The sequence below is a fragment of the Phalacrocorax carbo genome, chromosome 1 (assembly GCF_963921805.1).
Source record: "Phalacrocorax carbo chromosome 1, bPhaCar2.1, whole genome shotgun sequence".
Classification (NCBI taxonomy): domain Eukaryota; kingdom Metazoa; phylum Chordata; class Aves; order Suliformes; family Phalacrocoracidae; genus Phalacrocorax; species Phalacrocorax carbo.
The window spans coordinates 68,085,592-68,103,713 of NC_087513.1; the positions used below are offsets into that span (position 1 = coordinate 68,085,592).

The 18,122-nt window shown below is 37.5% G+C and overlaps 1 protein-coding gene across 7 annotated transcripts in view; it reads left to right on the forward strand.

The window, feature by feature from the left end:
• ERC1 (ELKS/RAB6-interacting/CAST family member 1) overlaps positions 1-18,122 on the forward strand; it is a 304,598-nt gene that overhangs the window by 111,817 nt on the left and 174,659 nt on the right. For all 7 annotated transcript variants that reach the window (XM_064458288.1, XM_064458330.1, XM_064458316.1 and 4 more), the window contains one exon: positions 13,609-13,802. In XM_064458288.1, coding sequence (XP_064314358.1) covers positions 13,609-13,802 — 194 coding nt within the window. The remainder of the gene's footprint in view (positions 1-13,608; positions 13,803-18,122) is intronic.

Consider the following 18,122-nt stretch of genomic DNA (forward strand, 5'->3'; position numbering starts at 1 on the left):
AATCCTGTTGACTCCTTTTTTTAACAGGTACTAGGAATTATTACCTGTTAGTCTGCTTCAGTACAGTTCATAGCAGTAATTGTGCCATTAAACTGGTGTAACACCTAAAAAATCAACAGCTAAACATTTCACATACCTATTATCAATGCTTATAGGTGTTAATGTGATAAACTCAGGTGCATGATTGGCCCAGACCATAGGAATGCATAAAAACAAATGAAAAGACTATATTACCAGTGAAACGTGTGATCTTTTGTTTGAACCTCATTGCCAGTCTTAGCTGATACATTGGTAGGAGTTTGCTGTTCAGAAGAATAATACTCTATTACAAGCAAGCTAACTCATTTGAACAGAATCTTTGGGTTATGTTTGCATTGCAAGAGGACTTTATTTTAGCTGTGAGTAGCATAAATACTGCGTTGTTTAGATGAACATTGATTTGATTTTAACTTTTTGATTTTGAAAGACCAATTGACGAAGAAGCACAAAACTCACTAACCAAAAGAGTGATAATACTTCTGTTACCCTGAAAAGCTGGTTCGTTCGCCTGGTGTGCAAAACGCCAAACTACACGCAGAGCGGAGTTATTTTATTCAATCATTTTTGTGCAAAGATTGGTGCTAGGTGGTAAATCCGCAAAGCCAGCACCCCACACCGAGAAACTACAAGGCATTTATACAGTTAAATGTGTCAGTCACAGCTAATATTCACATGCCTCAGCGAATAATTGGTTAATTTCTTTCTTGCTTCGATGTAAAGGTACAGCTCACTTTTAATTTACCATGCATACTCAAGGAGTAAGGGACTTAGTAGAGGGGAGCAGTTCTTGGCCTATGGGCCTCATTTTTAGTATTATAATGAGAATAGTTCCCCTACTGGGCACTTTGTTTTAGTTCTTATCAACATCCCGATTAGTTGTTCTCCTTGACTATATGCTTTATCACACTGTTCTCAGCAGCTTCTGAGGTGGGATGTTTGCTTTGATCAGTCTCTCAGCTCTCCTCAAGTACATAGTTGTAAAACAAGTGCTTCTCTATCTCTCTGTTCCCGTCTCTGGCCCTCAACTTCTGTTTTGCCAAGCTCAAATAGTTCATTGTTATGGCTTAGTGGAAAATTCAAAAAATTCCATTTTCTTCAGGGTATTACTTCTATTTATAAAATCAGAACAAGACAAAGGGTAACATGATTTTTAAAAGAAATTTAAGTCTTGGATTGTGGAGTTCTAGCTGTTTCTTTACATCTACCCAAGAAAAGGAGTGCCTGTGCTGTAGATTGGAACTCTGTCTTAGTTCCTCAAATCAATGTGAGATCAAATTTTGAGTCATCAGTTAAGACCTGTTTAGGATTTCTGTTGTGTGGGTGCAAGGTGGGTATTAATGTACCTGAAAACTCTGTGTAAGTGAAACTCCGTATACACATATCTAGACCCATGTTTGCCTTTCTTTTAATTCTGTTACACAAAATGAACGGCTCTGTTATTCACCATCAGCAAAGCACAAGAGCACGAAAAGAGTGTTGTGCACATTTAATTGGCCTCACAGGCTGTTTTCAGTGTACCATACAGCGGATGAGTATTTCAGAAATCCTGAAGGACCCTTTCATTTGAATTCTCCGTCGTGAACTGTAGTTTCACCTTTTTGTCAGTGTGTTACAGATACTGAGTCGAGGTGTATATTGTAGGTAAGATTTGCCAGAGATTGTGACACCAATTGGATGATTGTATTAGTTTGTAGGTGGACAGCTGCAGTGGACAACATTGTTACAATTACTTTAAGGAAAAGAAAGTACTAACTGGGAGAGCACATAACAAATAGTTAGGTTATGAAAAACCAATTGCAGAAATTCAATTAATTACGGGATGTGTCTGCATATTTAGCATTTGTAAATGTTCTGCTTTTCACTGCTTCCCCTGAGATCACTTTCCTCACTATAAGCAGTGAGTATATCAGTAGTATAAGCAGGTATGGAGGTCGAACAAAATCTGGTGAAGCACTGCTAGCTAAAAGATGAATATGCAGTTAATTTGCACTGCAATGAGTTTTTCGTTATAATTCCTTTAGGCCTACCTCTGCTCATTCATTTTAGAGAGGATTGTGCTTAATAGCTGGTATCCAGGAACATTACCTAAGGACGCTGTGCCAGTTCGTAAGACCATATATTTTTATAATCAAATCTCTTTTGTTTCAGGAAATAGTTAAGAGGGTGAATTATTCTCCCATGATCCTTTTCCTGAGGGTTAAAATGGGAAAATAGCTCAAATGTAAAGAGCACTATTAATTGTACAGGACAGCTATAGGACAAATTACTCTATTCTCGATTTGGTTCTGAGAAAAATAATGCATGTAAATTCATGGTATGGTGAACACAAATAGATTTGCATCTTCCCGTCCAAAGAAGCTACCCAAATTATTCAGTCAGGATGGTTTCAGTTCTGCAAGAAAAGAAAATCGATAGCCTGCCATTACCTATGTGCAGTATAAAGCCCTTCCATAATACTCTGGATATCTGCTCCTCTGCTTCAGGCATTATCGCTTACTAGGGCATATGGACAATTGTTTCCTGTGCAAAGACCCTAAAGTATCCTCTCAAGTCCTACTGAGACAAAATCATTAATACCTTGTTCCTTTTTAAAATACTGTGTCATGTTGGGCTACTGCTTAGATTATTTTTTTTTTGGTGCTAGGAAGTCAGTCCACAATGGCTTTTTATAAAGAAATCGAAGCTCTAGGACCCAGGTATGCTTTCATGTAATCAACCGTGCGTTTGCTTTCCCCAGGCTGTGTGAAAGAGCCCACTTCTGCCACAGGTCCTCCTTGGTTTCTAGAACCAAGTCACCGTTACTCTTAGTAACTCAAGAAGATATGGTTAGCAACCAATTGAATATGTTTTATACTTAATGAGTAAGTTTAGATATTTCTTTAATAACCTTTTTTCGAGCTATTTTTAATTTGCCAATGTTTTTTTGTCACTTGCAGAAAAGTAGAAAAACGTATTTTTAAAAGGCTTTCTCTTTTTAAATGCATTGCAGATATTTATTCAGGCAGTTTGACATTTTCAAGGTGGAATAGTTCCTTGTCATCCTCAAAACAATTATCATAGATAATCCAGCTCCAATTTAAAGCTTCTAAAAACTCAGTTTTACGCATCTGCATTGTTAACCATTGCAAATAACTGTCACAATTAACCTTAAAACTAATGGCTACATAACAGCATTCTGTTATGTAAAAACAAATTAGAGGTTTATTATCTTGAGATTTATTACATTATTTTAGTGCTGTTTTGCATAAGCCACATTCAGGAAGGACTTTCTTGTGTAGCTCTTAACAGCAAATGGCAAAAAACTTTTTCTTCTAGGTTGTTTCCCTTACAGTTTGAACGGACATGTGTCAGTCTTGTTACCCTTGCCTCTTATTTCCACTGAACAGTTTGAGTACTTTCAGTTAAATCTATTAGCCTTAGAAGTTAAGAAGCTGACAGAAGAGGCTGAATTGGACTACTGTTAAGCCATTAGATAAAAAAAGATTTGGGCAGTCCTTGGAAAAAAACCTCTTGCTCATCTCTCAACAGTGAGCCTTTGAGAAATCATGAACAATGCAAGCTTCCGCTTTTTCTGTAAAAGGTATTTAACTTTACACTGAAAGGAAAGATTATTAACCAAGTGGAGTGGAGGGGTGCTGAAAGGTTGCTGATGATGTTTTTCTTTCCAGGTAAGCAGACTCCAGTGTCTCGCTAGTTGTCCAGTTCTCATTGTTACTGTTCCTTTTCTTACTAATGACTATTTTATATTGATCCCTGTCTTGGCAAATAAAACTGCAGTGTTTTTCATATTCAAGGTTGGGGTTTATTAATAATGATACTATGGTTATGCAAATCTGTGTGCTTAATGTTCTAATTATTCTACTGTCATTGCTTCTGTGCTCAATTGTCAGCCTGCTGCCAGCAGGAGGTGCTATCGGCGATTCCAAAAGCTGAAAGCAAGCCCTAAGTCCCTGTTAAGCTCACACGGCCTGGTGTCCTGCGTAAAGTAGTCTCCTTTTTTGCTGAGATGGAATCATTAGAGGGAAATCACACACGGGGGTTCTCTCCCTCTTTTATTGTGAAGTGGCTTTATGTTTTGTGGGTTTGGTTTTCTTCCTTAGGAAACTCTTTTTTCAAACTTCTATTTTAATGTAGTAGTTTTATAGTAAAAAGGTTTTCTTCTAGTTGTTATTGCTCAGGATACTCTTTTCCTAGCTTTTTCTGTCTTGTCTTTCCCAGCCAATATGCTTTGTTTAATTTTGTTTTTCTAATCTGGGAGAGACCAACTGATATTAGAATATGTTCCAGCAAACATGAGTGGATTTTTTTCTGTCTTGATTTCCAGTGCATAGTTTTCCTCCCTATAGATATTTTCCTTATTTGAAAGGGATCAAGGTTAGAAAAAAGAAAAGAATCCAAAGCCTTATGTTTACAAAATTCCCCCTAGTGCAGTTCTAGGAATTTTCATCAGAGAATGTTAGCAGTGATTCCCTGCCAGGAAAATACCGCTAGATTCAACAGGCTTACTCGGAGGATGGGGGTGTTTCTTCTGCTCTGATGTTCTTCCTTCAAGTTCAGGAGGATAGTATCTTTCAAAAGACAGGAAAAAATGACAGAGTGAAGTGTTGACCCAAATTCTATGTTTCCCAAGATTTAGCTTGGTTAGTTTAATACAGGCTCTGGTGCTTTTTATTTTTGTGAACGTGGATGTCCTGCCACAACTGGAAATATTGCTGATAATATTGGTAGATAAGATAGAAATACTGGGTTTCATTCTCAACTGATGATTGTTTTTTTCAAAGAAGGGACAATAAATGATGTATTCAGCAGAGCAACCTAGAAAGAAAAAGGCTACGAGGGAAATCAGGACATCTTGTAAAAACAAACAAACCAGCAGTTGTGTTCAGCATTCAGATAGTGTCAGTTACTGAATTGGTTTTCTAAGCCACTTAGCTGTCTTGGAATTGATAAAAGTGCAGCACTAGAAATCAAAGTCCTGCTCAACCTGTAAAGCTGTCATCTTGTCCCAAACACAGGACTACATTAAGTATTTGAGGACTGGACAAAACTGTTAAACTGAGAAATCAAGATCAAGTTTGGAACTTGCATGAGGGTAACTCTCCACGTTTCTCATGTTTCAAGAGCTGGTTAGTAACACATGCTGAAACCACAGATTAAGATTCTGTCATCTCAGTAAATTAATGTTGCAGCTAATATTTTAAACTTTTTTTCTTGTTGCATCTTTTCTTTTGCTCTCTCACTCTCTTCCTATCACAAATGTTCCCCATCTTTTCCTGTCTTCTTTCTCCCTTTAGCACCCTGAAATTTTATTGAGCCATCCATCCAAACCAATAACTTCTCCAGCAAACTGAGAGGCTACTGCCAACTACACTTAATTTTCTGTGTTGTACTTGCATTCACCTATGCTTTTATGTTTGGGCAAACACAGGGTATATTGGTGAATTACTTTAGTAGTGGGTATGGATATAAACAAAATGCTGTGATATATCTGACCAGTCATGCTCAAAGAAGCCTTCTAATAATGCTTTTACTTTTTGGCTGCGTTGGTCTAACTTCATTATTGTTTGGACAGCTTAATATTGTGCCAATGTTTTTGTTTCCCTTTGCTGCAGTTGCTTGAAGTGTCCTGAAGTTTCTGTCTTCTCGATTGTCTGTACATTTCAGAGCAAGAATGTAGAATTTCTATGCAAATCAAGCTACTTCTGTGAAAGTATTCCATAACACCACGTGCAGCAGCGCATTAGAAATAATAAAGTTACAGCATGTAAAAGGTTGCTTAAAAACTTCTGTAACCATTAAGCATTCTGGTACCGTGTCAGTTTAATTTTGGATCCTATTACCAGCCTTCTGTTTGATGTCAAAGAGCGCTCCTGTCAAAGAACACTCCTTTCAAGGAGTGTTTGTACAATAATATCTTGACACCATAAATTACGTAATCCAAGGTGGTTTTCATCAGAGATTTCTTTTGTGACTGTGTGCATAAAAAATCGTGTTACAAAACTTGCAGAAGGCTGATATCTCTGTTACTCTTGACAATGTTCAGGGTAAATGTAGCTGTCTATCCTGACAATCATTGTCTGAAGGTCAGAGAATTCCTGGTACTTTTAATAGTTCGGTTTTTGTGACATCCCACATTGGAAATTATTTTAATAGAACATATAATACAATGTTTTTATGGGACTAGATTTACAAAAAGAGTTGTGTGTGCACTAGGGAAAAGTATTTTGTTAGGACTATCAGAAATAACAATGAATATTCAACTAGGGCATACAAATTCCTACACTGCCTTTTGAGTTAATTGTTAGATATAAAAACAGTCGTTAATAAATGTTCTAAGGTATTTGGTGCACAAAGATTATAAAAAAAACCAACATTATTTTCTTAAAGGATATAGGATTAGTGGATATGACATTTGAAGGATTTAATTATTTAGTATTTCGTGACAGAGAATAGTTTTTCCTCAAAGGTATTGTGTCTTCAGGTATGAAAAGCAAGCAGACTCCAGACTTCTCTGGTGAATTGATACATTCCTCCACTTTAAAATAATTTGCCAGTCTCCTAACCTGTGGATTGCACTGGTACAGTCTGTTACTAAAGTTGTTTAATGCATCTTATTAAATAGATTCTTTTTTATCAATTGTTTATGGTTTTGCAAAACCTTTTAAATCTTGTAGCTGAAGTTTCTTTCACTGTTTGATTCAGTCTGAGATTTTGTTTGCTTTTGTGTCTCTTTGGAAGAAACTCTCAGCCGTAACAGCTCACTGTTTTCGGGAACAAAATACAGAAATACGTTGGTGTTAATCTTTTCTTAACACTAGTAAATTTTTATTAAAAGATTTCGTCCTTGTACCAGATGTTTTTGATGCCCCTGTTTAAATCTGTCTAGATTGGCTAAAGGTTAAATGCATTGTCTATTTGTATGTGCTTAGTAGAGAGTTAGATTCAGCAGTGAAACTTCCCCAAATGCTCCACCTGTGCTGGTTATACCCCATCCTGGAGAGGGAGAAAGACCTTCCCATTGTCTCCATTGCCCCAGCCTCTTCTAGGACTGCTCATTTGAGCAGGCAGCAGCAGCAATTCTAAGTAGACTATTCACCAAATACCATGTTGGTTCCAAGCACCTCCTTGATACAAATAGAGCAGAAGCAAGAATCAGCATCTCAGTGTGCAGAACTGATCAGGACAAATAATCTGTTTAGGACTGGAAGCTGGTACTGAAAGTTAGCCACTGGGAAGAGAAAAACAGGTCGGATTTTGCTGGGGGAATGAGTAGGTAGAATTACGAGGAAGTTTTTACTGAACCTGGGACTCGGGGAGGATATGGTATGAGGAGGGGGTTGCATATGGGCAGGAGACATGGCCCTAAAGGTGTTCGTGGATAGAACTAACTGCACAAAAAAAACCCCAAACCTGAAAAAAAAAAAGTGGTAGGAAAAGGATAAGGAAATCTGGCAGATTTAGGGGAATCTGCCTGGGTAAGAGGAGTAGAATTTGAACCTAAACAATGTTGATAAAAAAGTTGGGGAAATGTAATATGGTACAAAAGGATTGTACTTGGTGCAAACAGGCAGGAGAATTTGTGCCCAGAAGAGCATATTTGCTATGAAATCTTCAATAGCATGCAAAATATCTGGGGCTCCCCATTTATCTCAAGTCAGAATATACAAAAACTGTGTGTTTTATTCTGCAGTATGATATAGTCAACATAGAAGTTAAAGTATGAACAGGCTGTGTGGTGGCTTTTAAAGTTCCGGTCCTATTGATGGTTCAGGACAATGTCAGCATCATCTCATGCAGTGTAAAGTTGGAGGTTTTTTCCCCCCCTGATTTTCTTATATCTAAAGAATTAAACTTATCTACTCTAGCCCTCCCAGAAGCTTTGTTAAGATAATATTCATTTTGAAAAATTAAATATCCAAAAGCTAGGAAGTGGCCGATGCAACATTGTGTGGCCTTTCTCATTTTTCATTGTGAGGTGGTGGTTGTAATATTTTATAACTAAATTTTTGTCTGCCAGACTCTTGCAGTTGCCAGTACCATGTGAAATACTCTCAAAGAAGAAGCCAGAGTGATATAAGGATGATGATAATCATCGAGAGAAATTAGATTATGTATTGGGGTTTTTTAATAGTAGGAAAGCATTAAGATAATAAGGCAGGATATTTTTGCACCTCAGTTTTTCACCTGCACAACAAGTATAATAATGCATCCTCATTTCCCACTGGTGGTGTTGAGAAGTGAAGTTAGTTGCTGTTTGTCAAGAAACAGCCTACAGACATTAGTATGATAGAAAGAAAATTGGGATTTTTTTTTTTAGTGTCATTTGTGTAATTTAGAGTTAATAAGCCATAAAGCCATACACTGGATATCACAACCGAATGCTGAATATCCACTCATTACTCGAGTCATTCCCTCCTGTGCATTGAACGAAGGTCTGGTTCTGTAATGTATGAGCCTGTGGTCAGGTGAGTAAAGCCTGGCTCAGAGGAGGCATAGGTAAGGAGACTGAAGTACACTCGCAAAGACAGCTGTCATCTGGGCATTTCCCTTCTGTCTTTGTACATTTTATGTGTTGGTGTAAATTCCAAAGAGAGAAAATTGTTAATATTTAATAATGACTACGGGAACTCATATCTTTCTGAAGAGTAGGTTTGTTTTTCAGTAATGAGGTCTCTCGAGGCATCTTCCTCTTATTTAGACTTTCAGCCTTCTTTATTACATGATTCCAACCAAAGACTTACTTATTCCTTGTCAAAAATTTACAGTCACATTAGCAGAAACTAACCATTTAAAAGATTTTGTCAGTAATAAGGTAACAAATAACTCTTTGTGGCAGACTCAAGTTTTGCGGTGCATAGTATATCAGAGAATTCACCTAGCCTTTTACTTCCAGTATAGCCTTTCTGAAAAGCTGTTACAATAGATGGTGTTTAGGGCATTGCAGCTAAAGGAGGAGCAAGTCTGGTTGTTTTTCAGGTTTGTAATTCTGTTGAAACTAGTAAAGATACGATAGAGGGCAGCACGTTTTATCACTTGAATTGCTTATATGTCTTGTATATGTTTGCCTTGTGCAGAAAATAGTCGTATTTTTGTATTTGTATGTGCTTGTATTATTTTTAGGGGATGTGAGGCACACTTGGAGGTAGGAGGGCGGATTAAAATGGGATTTCAGATTCTTGGGAACTTCTGTTTCGTGGCCAAAAGTTCTTGGCAACATATGTATGTGAAATGTTAAACTGAATTTACTGTCTCAATTCATAGGTAAAAGTAGAAAGTGTTTGCTGTGAATTATCTGCTGTTTGATTTAGTTAATCTTTTAGGAATATTGATTTGGAATCTTAGCCATCACATTTGGGATTTTTATTTACATATAAGAACTTTTAAATTAGATCTGTGCTATTGTTATCTTCCCTGCCTCTGGCACACTTTAAGCTGTGTAAGATTACCTTTCCTCTTAGCAAAGAGTTTTTTGGCTTGAGAAATATCAGCTTAGAAAATTCTCTTTAGTGTGTTTTGTCTTCCTCTCCTTTCCATCTGTAAATAGTTGTTATTTCTGTGAAACATTGGTCATCTTTGTTTTAGTTATAGAAGTTGGCTTTGTCAGCTGATTTTCTGTGGAAGCAATAGAAGTTATAGTACATTTATTTGAGGAACAATTGCTCTTTCTTTTATTCTTTAGGTACATGAAGCACTCACCCCATCACTTACCACATTCCAGATGGGAAATGATGGCTAAGAGCAGAAAAGCAGAAAGCTGTTAAACCACCTCTTAGTTTATAGTCCCTCTTAAGAACTTTGAGATCATATCCAGAGTAGTAAGCTTAAACTGAGTAGTAAGCTTAAACTATTCTAGGTCCTGAACCACTTAGAATTTGAAATTAAATTCACACTGGCAAAGATCAGATGAGCTATATTAATAAAAACATAGCTTAAGAAGGTGCCGCTTTCTAGCTAAAGTGTGACTGTTTCTTATGCAGATCATTGCAGAATTTGATTGTGCTCTTGACAGTAGCTTAAATTCACCTGTTTGACTCCACACTGGAACAGACAAGGAGAGCTAATGACAGAGTAAGGAGTAACGGTTGAGAGATTTAAAATAGCCTGTAATCAGGTAAACTCAATGGCCTCTGTAGACATACCTTTTCTTATTTCTCATTTATCAGAGGGGGAGGTGCAATGTTCCCTTCACCCTAAGCAAGCTGCTTTTTCAATTTATTTGATTTTTATCATACTTTTATACATTTTCATATTTGTTTGTAACTATATAAAGAGTTTGCAGATTTAGGAATAGTGTCTCAGGCAGAGACGAGGTTTGAACCTATCAAAATGCACTACTTCTAGTCTCTTAATACAGCAGAAACTGTCTTAGTGCATTTGTCACTTTACATGTCCATTCATTTTAAAAGTTAAATTGCTGCCTTATTTTGGAATTTTTGTACACCTTTGGTGGGCAGGGGAAGTTGTATGTGGGTTTTTTTTTTTTTTACTGTGCATATAGGATTCATTATTTGTGTTTAACTTTCTTTTTGGTTAACAAAAAAAAATACTGCTGAATTATTTCATACAATGTTGCATTGGGAAGGTAGCCAATTTCGTCTGTTCCAGATCTCAATGTGTGTTTGTGGGAAACCTCGAAATGCATTGGTTTTCTCTCCTATACAATAAATGAATCCAGTAGGATTTTAGATATGGTCATGTAACACGTATTTTGTACATAACCCACAAAATGGACCAAAGTCACTCAGTCAGTAATTCACAACTCAGGAAGTGGTCTCCAGTTTACACCATATCACATAACATTCTCTTTGTGTTAGGTGAAAGTATCCATACTTACGTGCATTATATACAAATAACATGTGTTACGTGTCTTAACTAATAATTTATGTTGTGTAAATAGCCCTTTCTTTCTATAAGAACCAGACACACTGACTTGTTGGCTAATTTTCTAAAAAAGAAAATTGATTTCCTCTTCTCAGTAGTGTCTCTTGGGTTGTTGTGGAGATGCTTTTATTAGCACAGAGTAATATAAATCAGGACTGTCCTGACAGTAGAATTGCATTAGGTCTTATAACTTACATTAAATTAGAGTGTTTAGTAATCCAGGCTAACAGCTTGGCTTTGCTTTTTTTTTTTTAAAAGAAGTTTCTTGATTATCTGATTATGTATTTTGGATGACTTTAAAGAGCCTGGAGGAGTCTTTGTTAAAACAAACAATTTGAGAAGTTGGAAAAATACCTAAATTAAGCACAGAAGTATTCAGGCTCTGCCTCTGGTGAAAACCAGACTTAACTGTATACATAGTGTCTCTTAAAAGAATATAGATACCCATAGTAGATTTATAGGTGTGTGTCGTTCCCCCCCAAATATTCCCAGTTCCTGCAAAACGGTATTTGGGAGGGAAGATTGGAGCTTTTGTTTGAAATTTAAGCATAGTTGAAAAGGAAATGAAATCAAATACTTCAGGTTTCCCACAGGCTGGAAATCCCAAAAAGGCATTTCAGGAACACCCACCAACACAATCCTTCCAAAGCAGAGTATGTTCCACGATGCCCGCGGGTGTTCATGGAACCGACACGCTTATCAGTCTCATTGCTATAGTGTCCTCCTGGAGCCTGCATCATCTTGGCAACCCGTTATTTAGACTTCCACTTGCCTTAGAGGGTCCTTTCCAAGGGTTTATCATTCGAAGTGTTTATGGGGCAGTAAGGAATCTGGAAACATAGATAGCACTAACTCCAAAAGGCTTCTCAAAGCTGCCAGGCTCACCAGGGATTCACTTGGAGCTGGGTCTCAGAAGCTCAGAAGCAGGATTTTCAGACTTACAGCTCAGTGACAGAGGAGCAGCCGGGTTTGACTTAGATGTCTCTCATAAGTGGGAAGCCTTTTAAATCTTTCTAAATGCATTGCCTCGGGACAGGGTTCTGTTCTTCTCAATCTATGGTTGTTGGGCAGTCCTGCTGAGACCTGCCTGGGAGACATGGGGATTGCCAGGCATTTTGTTCTAGGATAAAATACCGTGCAGGTTATCCAGCTTTCTAGAGTTCCTGCTTAAAAAAAAAAAGTCAAAGGCAAACCAGTTTAGCATCAACCCTGAGGCAGGCTGCTGCAGGGCTGCAGGGCCAAGGCCCTGGAATATGAAACATTCCAGTATTTGGACAACCCAGATGCCTCCCAAGGTCATAGTCCCAGTAAAAACAGGCATCAAGGCCTTCTTCAGTCCTAGAATATTCTGCTCTGAGATTCTCCTGGATTTCACTGGAATGCAGCCTTGGCTTTAACAGAGCTAATTAAAAGCAAGATACTTCAAGGCAAAAATGTTGGGGTCAATGAACGGATATTTTCTCCCAGTCTTATTTTACTGAATAACTAAACACATTTAGCCAAGTGTATTTTTGCTATTATTTGGTTCTTTGGAAGCAGCAGCTTCTAATCCTGAGGTTTATGCTGCTGTAGTCCTGTCCAGTTACCTTTAAAAGCAACAGAGTCCCATACGATTGGATTTAGACTTCACTGTGCTTTCAAGCAGAACACTGGCAGCTTGTAAAACTTTCCACAGCTGCACACAGAGGGGGAGAAAATCTATAGTGTTATTTTCTGTTGTAGGTTTTTTTACAGAGAAGAGAAAGGCCTTGAGTTTGTAGGCAGTCTTGGTCAGCAGAATACCTCCACCAAACCTGCTATTCACTGAAGCAAATTTGAGCAATTCTGAAATAGCTTTAATTGATATCAAATAGCAGTTCAAGATCCAAGAGCAGAGGGGCATGGGGAGAATCAAAAGATAGTCCTTAGTCTGCTGGTTTAAACTCCAGCATAAATGCTGCCTTTTCTTTGTCTCTGATATGCTTTGGAACCGTTGAATTAATTTTACTAAAAAATTAGTAAGGTTTATAGAAAACTAAGCCATTAAAAAAAAAAAAAAAGGTTCTTCACTGGGGTGATTTTGTACTCATAACCTGATTTAAAAAAACCTATTTCCTAGATAACTAGGCGAAGATATTTTCAGTACGTAGTCATAGTCATATTAGTCCTAGTCTACCCAGATCAGATAACTAGCAAGGACTTCAGTACATCAGCACCATTTGTGCAAATCTGACGCTTTGCATAGTTGTTATGCATAGTGTTTGCATAGTAGTTATTGAAGGCCATTAACCTGTGATTTGTTTTTCTAGATTATCTAGGTTAAAAATACTTCAGATAACTAATTTTACGTATCACTGTTATATCACTGTTTTGGAAGTGTATTTTAGGAACTTTTATACCTACTCACACTTACTTTTCTTTTTCTTGCCTTTCAAAGAAATTTAAGGTTTTTTCAAATTTTTACTTACTATTTTGATTCTGTTTCAGATCAAAAAATTGCAACATTTTTTATACAGAATTAAAAAAAATTTTGTTTCTGAATTTTTCTTTTCCTAGAAAGTATTTCCCCATACTTAAAAGTAGCCTATGTACTGTATATTTATTTCTTGCCATTTTGAAACAGATATCTAGATAGTGTTTTGCAGTTATTGTATCTGTAAAATACATATGTGTGAATGAAGTGTTTTTTCTTGAACCTTTTTCTTACAGGCTCATGAGGCAACACTGGAGGCTAGGGCCAGCCCAGAACTGAGTGATCGTATGCAGCAGCTGGAAAGGGAGGTAACACGGTATCGGGAAGAATCTAGCAAGGCTCAAGCTGAAGTAGATCGTCTTCTCGAAATCTTGAAAGAGATGGAAAATGAGAAGAATGATAAGGATAAGAAGATAGCGGAACTGGAGAGGTGAGAATGGTATAAAGTTACTAGAGGAGCAAAAGAGCTGATTAAAGTTAGAGATAACTTAGTCCATTTTTCTTGTCTTAAAAACCTTAGAGTGCCTATTTTGGGAAAGTCTGGTTAGAGTTTTTCTGCCTTCAGTCCTTTATTCAGTAGATTGTAAGTGAAAAGCTGTCTTACTGTGTGCTTTCATTACCTGGCTTCTCGAGAATAGGGCTGATACAGGTAGAACTAGAAGGGTAGATAGAGCTGTAAGGAAAGGGATGGTAGGAAAAGTTGCCGGCACTGTGGTGTGTTTGGAGAAAAATTTGTTTTTCTGATTTAATAAATTCCTCAGGCATGGGTCACCACAAAACAATTAAGAAAAATGACTGTTAAGAGTTTGGGTACTAGCTACTCAGGTTCTTCTAAGAGCGGCAATGAAACTCCTTGCACTGGTAGGGACCCAGGTAAACTTTGGCTCATGTGAAGCCAGATGAACTAATTTGCCTTTCTCCAAACAAAATGTGATTCAGCACTTTTCAGCATTTTCCATCTTTCTGTTGGAGCCAGGGTGCTCAGGTATTTTTTCTAGACTTTAATATCTGAAACAGAAATCATAATTTATTACGATTCCATGACATTGGTATCACAATTAAAAATAGTAGGTCTTGGGAAAGACGTAAACAGATTCTGTTTTCTGTCATTTTCTCACCTTATGGTGGGCCAAAAGGGAGTTTCTAGGCAGTAGTACCTGTTTGGGTTTTTTTGTTTACTTTGCCATTGGCAGTGAAGAATCACTAACTTGGAGCAGCAAAATGGAAATTTGATTATTCCCATTTGCTTTGTGCCAGAATAGTCTTTCTAATTTCTGTTCTACCACTATTTAACTGCTCTGCATTTCATATCAGGAAGATTAGGGGAACTGAGTAGAGGACATTTCAGGTCCTGCGTAATGGCAGTGGTTACTGTTCATTGGCTTGACGATAGTCAAATTATGGGCCCCTTTGAATGATTTTAAAAACTCTCTTGTGAGAAGTCCATTCTTGTAGCACTGAAAGTGACAGAGCTCTGAAACAGTTCAGTTTGTCAGCTGGGTTTCTTCTCTCTTTGTGATTGTAAGCAGCATCCTGTTAGTTTTCTCTAAGTTGTTGTTTTATTTAACCAAAATTCTCTATACCTATGGTGTAAGCTTGAACACTCAAAGGTGAGGACATGTCCTTTTTAACTGTCTTCCCTTTTTCTCTAAGTGATATAACTTTCAGCCCATTGATACATGATGTAGTCACCAAAACATTCAGGCAGTGGGTTGATAGAGTAGGTGCATTTAATATAGACATGAAAAAGCTAAATAGCAGTTACAAGTCATATTTGTCTGTGTAATTTTTTCAGTCCCTTAGAGGTGCCCATCTTGGGTGGGAAGTTTACCATGTCATCATGTTAGAGCATGGAAGTTAACTAGGGATCAGAGTATAAGCAATAAACTTCTACAAGCAGTAAGGTATGGGGAAGAAATGTGTTCATAGTACCTCAGTGAATTACTGTTTAGGAAAAGCAAGTCAGAAATATTCATCGTTCTTCAACCTGTTTCCTAGAGGAGATTGGAATGGCACAAAGAATTTTCTTAAGCGCGTTTTTAATGCCAGTCTGATTTTTTTTTTTATTACATTAGCATTCAGAAACTCTAATCAGGATTAGGACCTGAAGTTTCAAACACTAAATAAACACATATAAGTGGCCTATAATCAGAAGAGTTTATAGTACACAAAGCAAAAATAACAAAGAAGAGAAATGAAGATGGGCCTCCTTCTTTTTTGCAGCTAAAAACATTGGCACTCAATCTTCAAAGAATTAAAAAGGAACTTTTTCTTTGAAAAGAAGCCGTTTGAGATCTGCAAAGTAATAGCTATTTTTCATGTTACAATGGTAGTTTCTTGCTGTTTCAGTCACAAACCAAACTCTTACTACATCAATGAAACCATAAAACCCCCAAATGACTGGGCATCAGCTTTGACTATTGAGTGTTATCCATTCCTTCTTATCGTCTTTTCTTCCAGTATTGAGATAACATAGAATGTCTTCTTTTATTTCTAGTAATTAGAATAGATATTTCACCTATGTCAGAGAAAATAATACTTTTGTTATGTGATTGCCAGCAGCTGTGTAAATCAAGAGGGGAAAAAAATCTAAGAATATTCATGTTCTCTAATCACTGTAAGTGGAACTGGAGAAGGTCTTCAAGATCGAGACACATAAGGTGCATACTGGAAGTGTGGTGCATTAGCAAAGTATCAACACCTGAAATGTTTTTCAGGTGGAACTGTAATATAATCACAACCCTGCAGAAAAAGATACAAGGTTTCAGATACTTTGTAGTGAGGTTTTGACTAGTAAATTCTCTTTTTCTGAATAATTGTTGAAATTTCTATTTGGCCTTAGTTGCTTCCAACTGCTTCCCCAAACCCTTATTCTCTGGAAGCTTGCTTTCTTCTTGTGAGTTTTTGCACAAAGCAGAGATTTTAACATGCCTATTAAATATGCAGGTTGGTCCTGGTTTTATCTACCATGCTTGATTATAAAATATTCTTTCATGGCTGAACTGATATTTCTGGGCATGCTGGGTGGATGTTCTGGAACTAGAGTCTTAGTTTCTTGAAAAGGATAGATAATTTTGCCTTGTAAAAGTCCTTCCTAAACCGTGGTCCATGCAGAGTGAGCTAGAGATTATCCTGACTCTAATGCTTCTACAGCTGTTGAAATTCTGCTGTGCAAAGAACCACCCTAGTGCTTGCAGAAGCATTTGACAGCAAGAAAAAAGTGAATATTGCTGTGCCTATCAGGAACCAGTATTCAGTGTCGAGCAAGATGAGAAGTCGTCACATTCAGAGAATAACTCTACTAACAAAAACAGGATTTTTCAAAAGAGAGAGTCTCTCCCTGGAGTTTTTCCTTATGCTAGTTATATGTGACAACTAGACCATAAGAAGAGATATAGTAACACGGTTTCATCCATAGAAGAGAAGTGAGTCGCCTATTAGGGAGGTATGTATAGGGGAACAGAGAAGGAGAAAAGATAGGAGGAGAAGATGATGAAATGAAAAGCAGAAAACTGTTCTCTTAAGGCTTTTCAATGATGGCAAAGCTGCCTTCACTTCAAATTAAAAAAAGAGAGGGAAATGCTTCCACTCTTCAGTAACTGTTGCAATTACTCGGGGGGGGGGGGGGAAGGGGCATTCTTTTTCAGCTGTGAGTGGGAGGAAAGATATCAAAAAATAACATATTAATTACAGTGCATGCTATGCAAAAGTTTGAAAAATACTCTAGAGTCAACATGAGATTGAAAGCACAAGCTCATTAATTTATATTCTCTGTGGGTAAGACTTTGCTTTTTCGTACGGGAAGGTGGGCCGTAAGTCCACATTTCTTCTGTGGGTGAACAGCCCTGTAAGTTTTGTTTCTGTCCCCGGATTGTGGTGGTGTTGAGGGGTTTGTAGCTCTCTGGTTATTCACTTTCTTTGTAACTAACTGTTTGCTTTTTGTATTGCCATTCCATAATCTCTTGTCTCTCTGTAACTTTTCATATTTGTGTTTTGTTTCCTTCCTCGCTTTTTCTTTCCATTTATACTGTCACGTCCTGGTTCCACGAGTTGTTTTGTTTTGTACGTGTGGGGGTTTTTTTGACTATGCCTTTTCTCAGAAAGCACGCCTCCCGCAAATTGCACCCTCCCTACCAGGTGTCGGTCCCTGCACCGCAACACGTAGGGGGGTTTGTGTGGGACTTCCTGGGAAAGTGAGTGCTCTATAAGGCTTCTGTTTCCTACGGGGTGGAATGTTACTGCTGGCTGCCCGGCTGCTGCTGCTGCTGCTGTTTGGGTCTGCTGCAATTACGCTTTTTTTCTTAGGTCAAACAGGAACTAGTTATGTCAAGTACAAGCTCTAACAGTCTTTGCGTTCAACTCATGTCACAGTGGTTTGGACCACAGTCCAAAGGAGGTTTGCTGCTATTCTCCCTGGTTAAAGCTTGACAGAAGCTGCTGCTTTTTATTCTAATTATCTTGCTGTGTTTTACTTTTGGTTCTAATCTCTGCTATCAGTTCTGCCTGAACCAGCTAAATTTCAAGTGTTCTAAAATGTGTCATTAGTAGAGGTCAGTATTGCCTTATTCATGAGTTTTATTGTGATTGTTATCCTGTAATAAAAAAAAAAAAAAAACAAGAGAAAAGATATAAAAATTATGCTAATCATCTGGGACATGGCCATCATAGCCTTCAGATGGGTAGTTTACACACAAAGATATCTGTGTGCATATATTCTGCAAATAAGAACTGACTCCGTATGTACTTGACA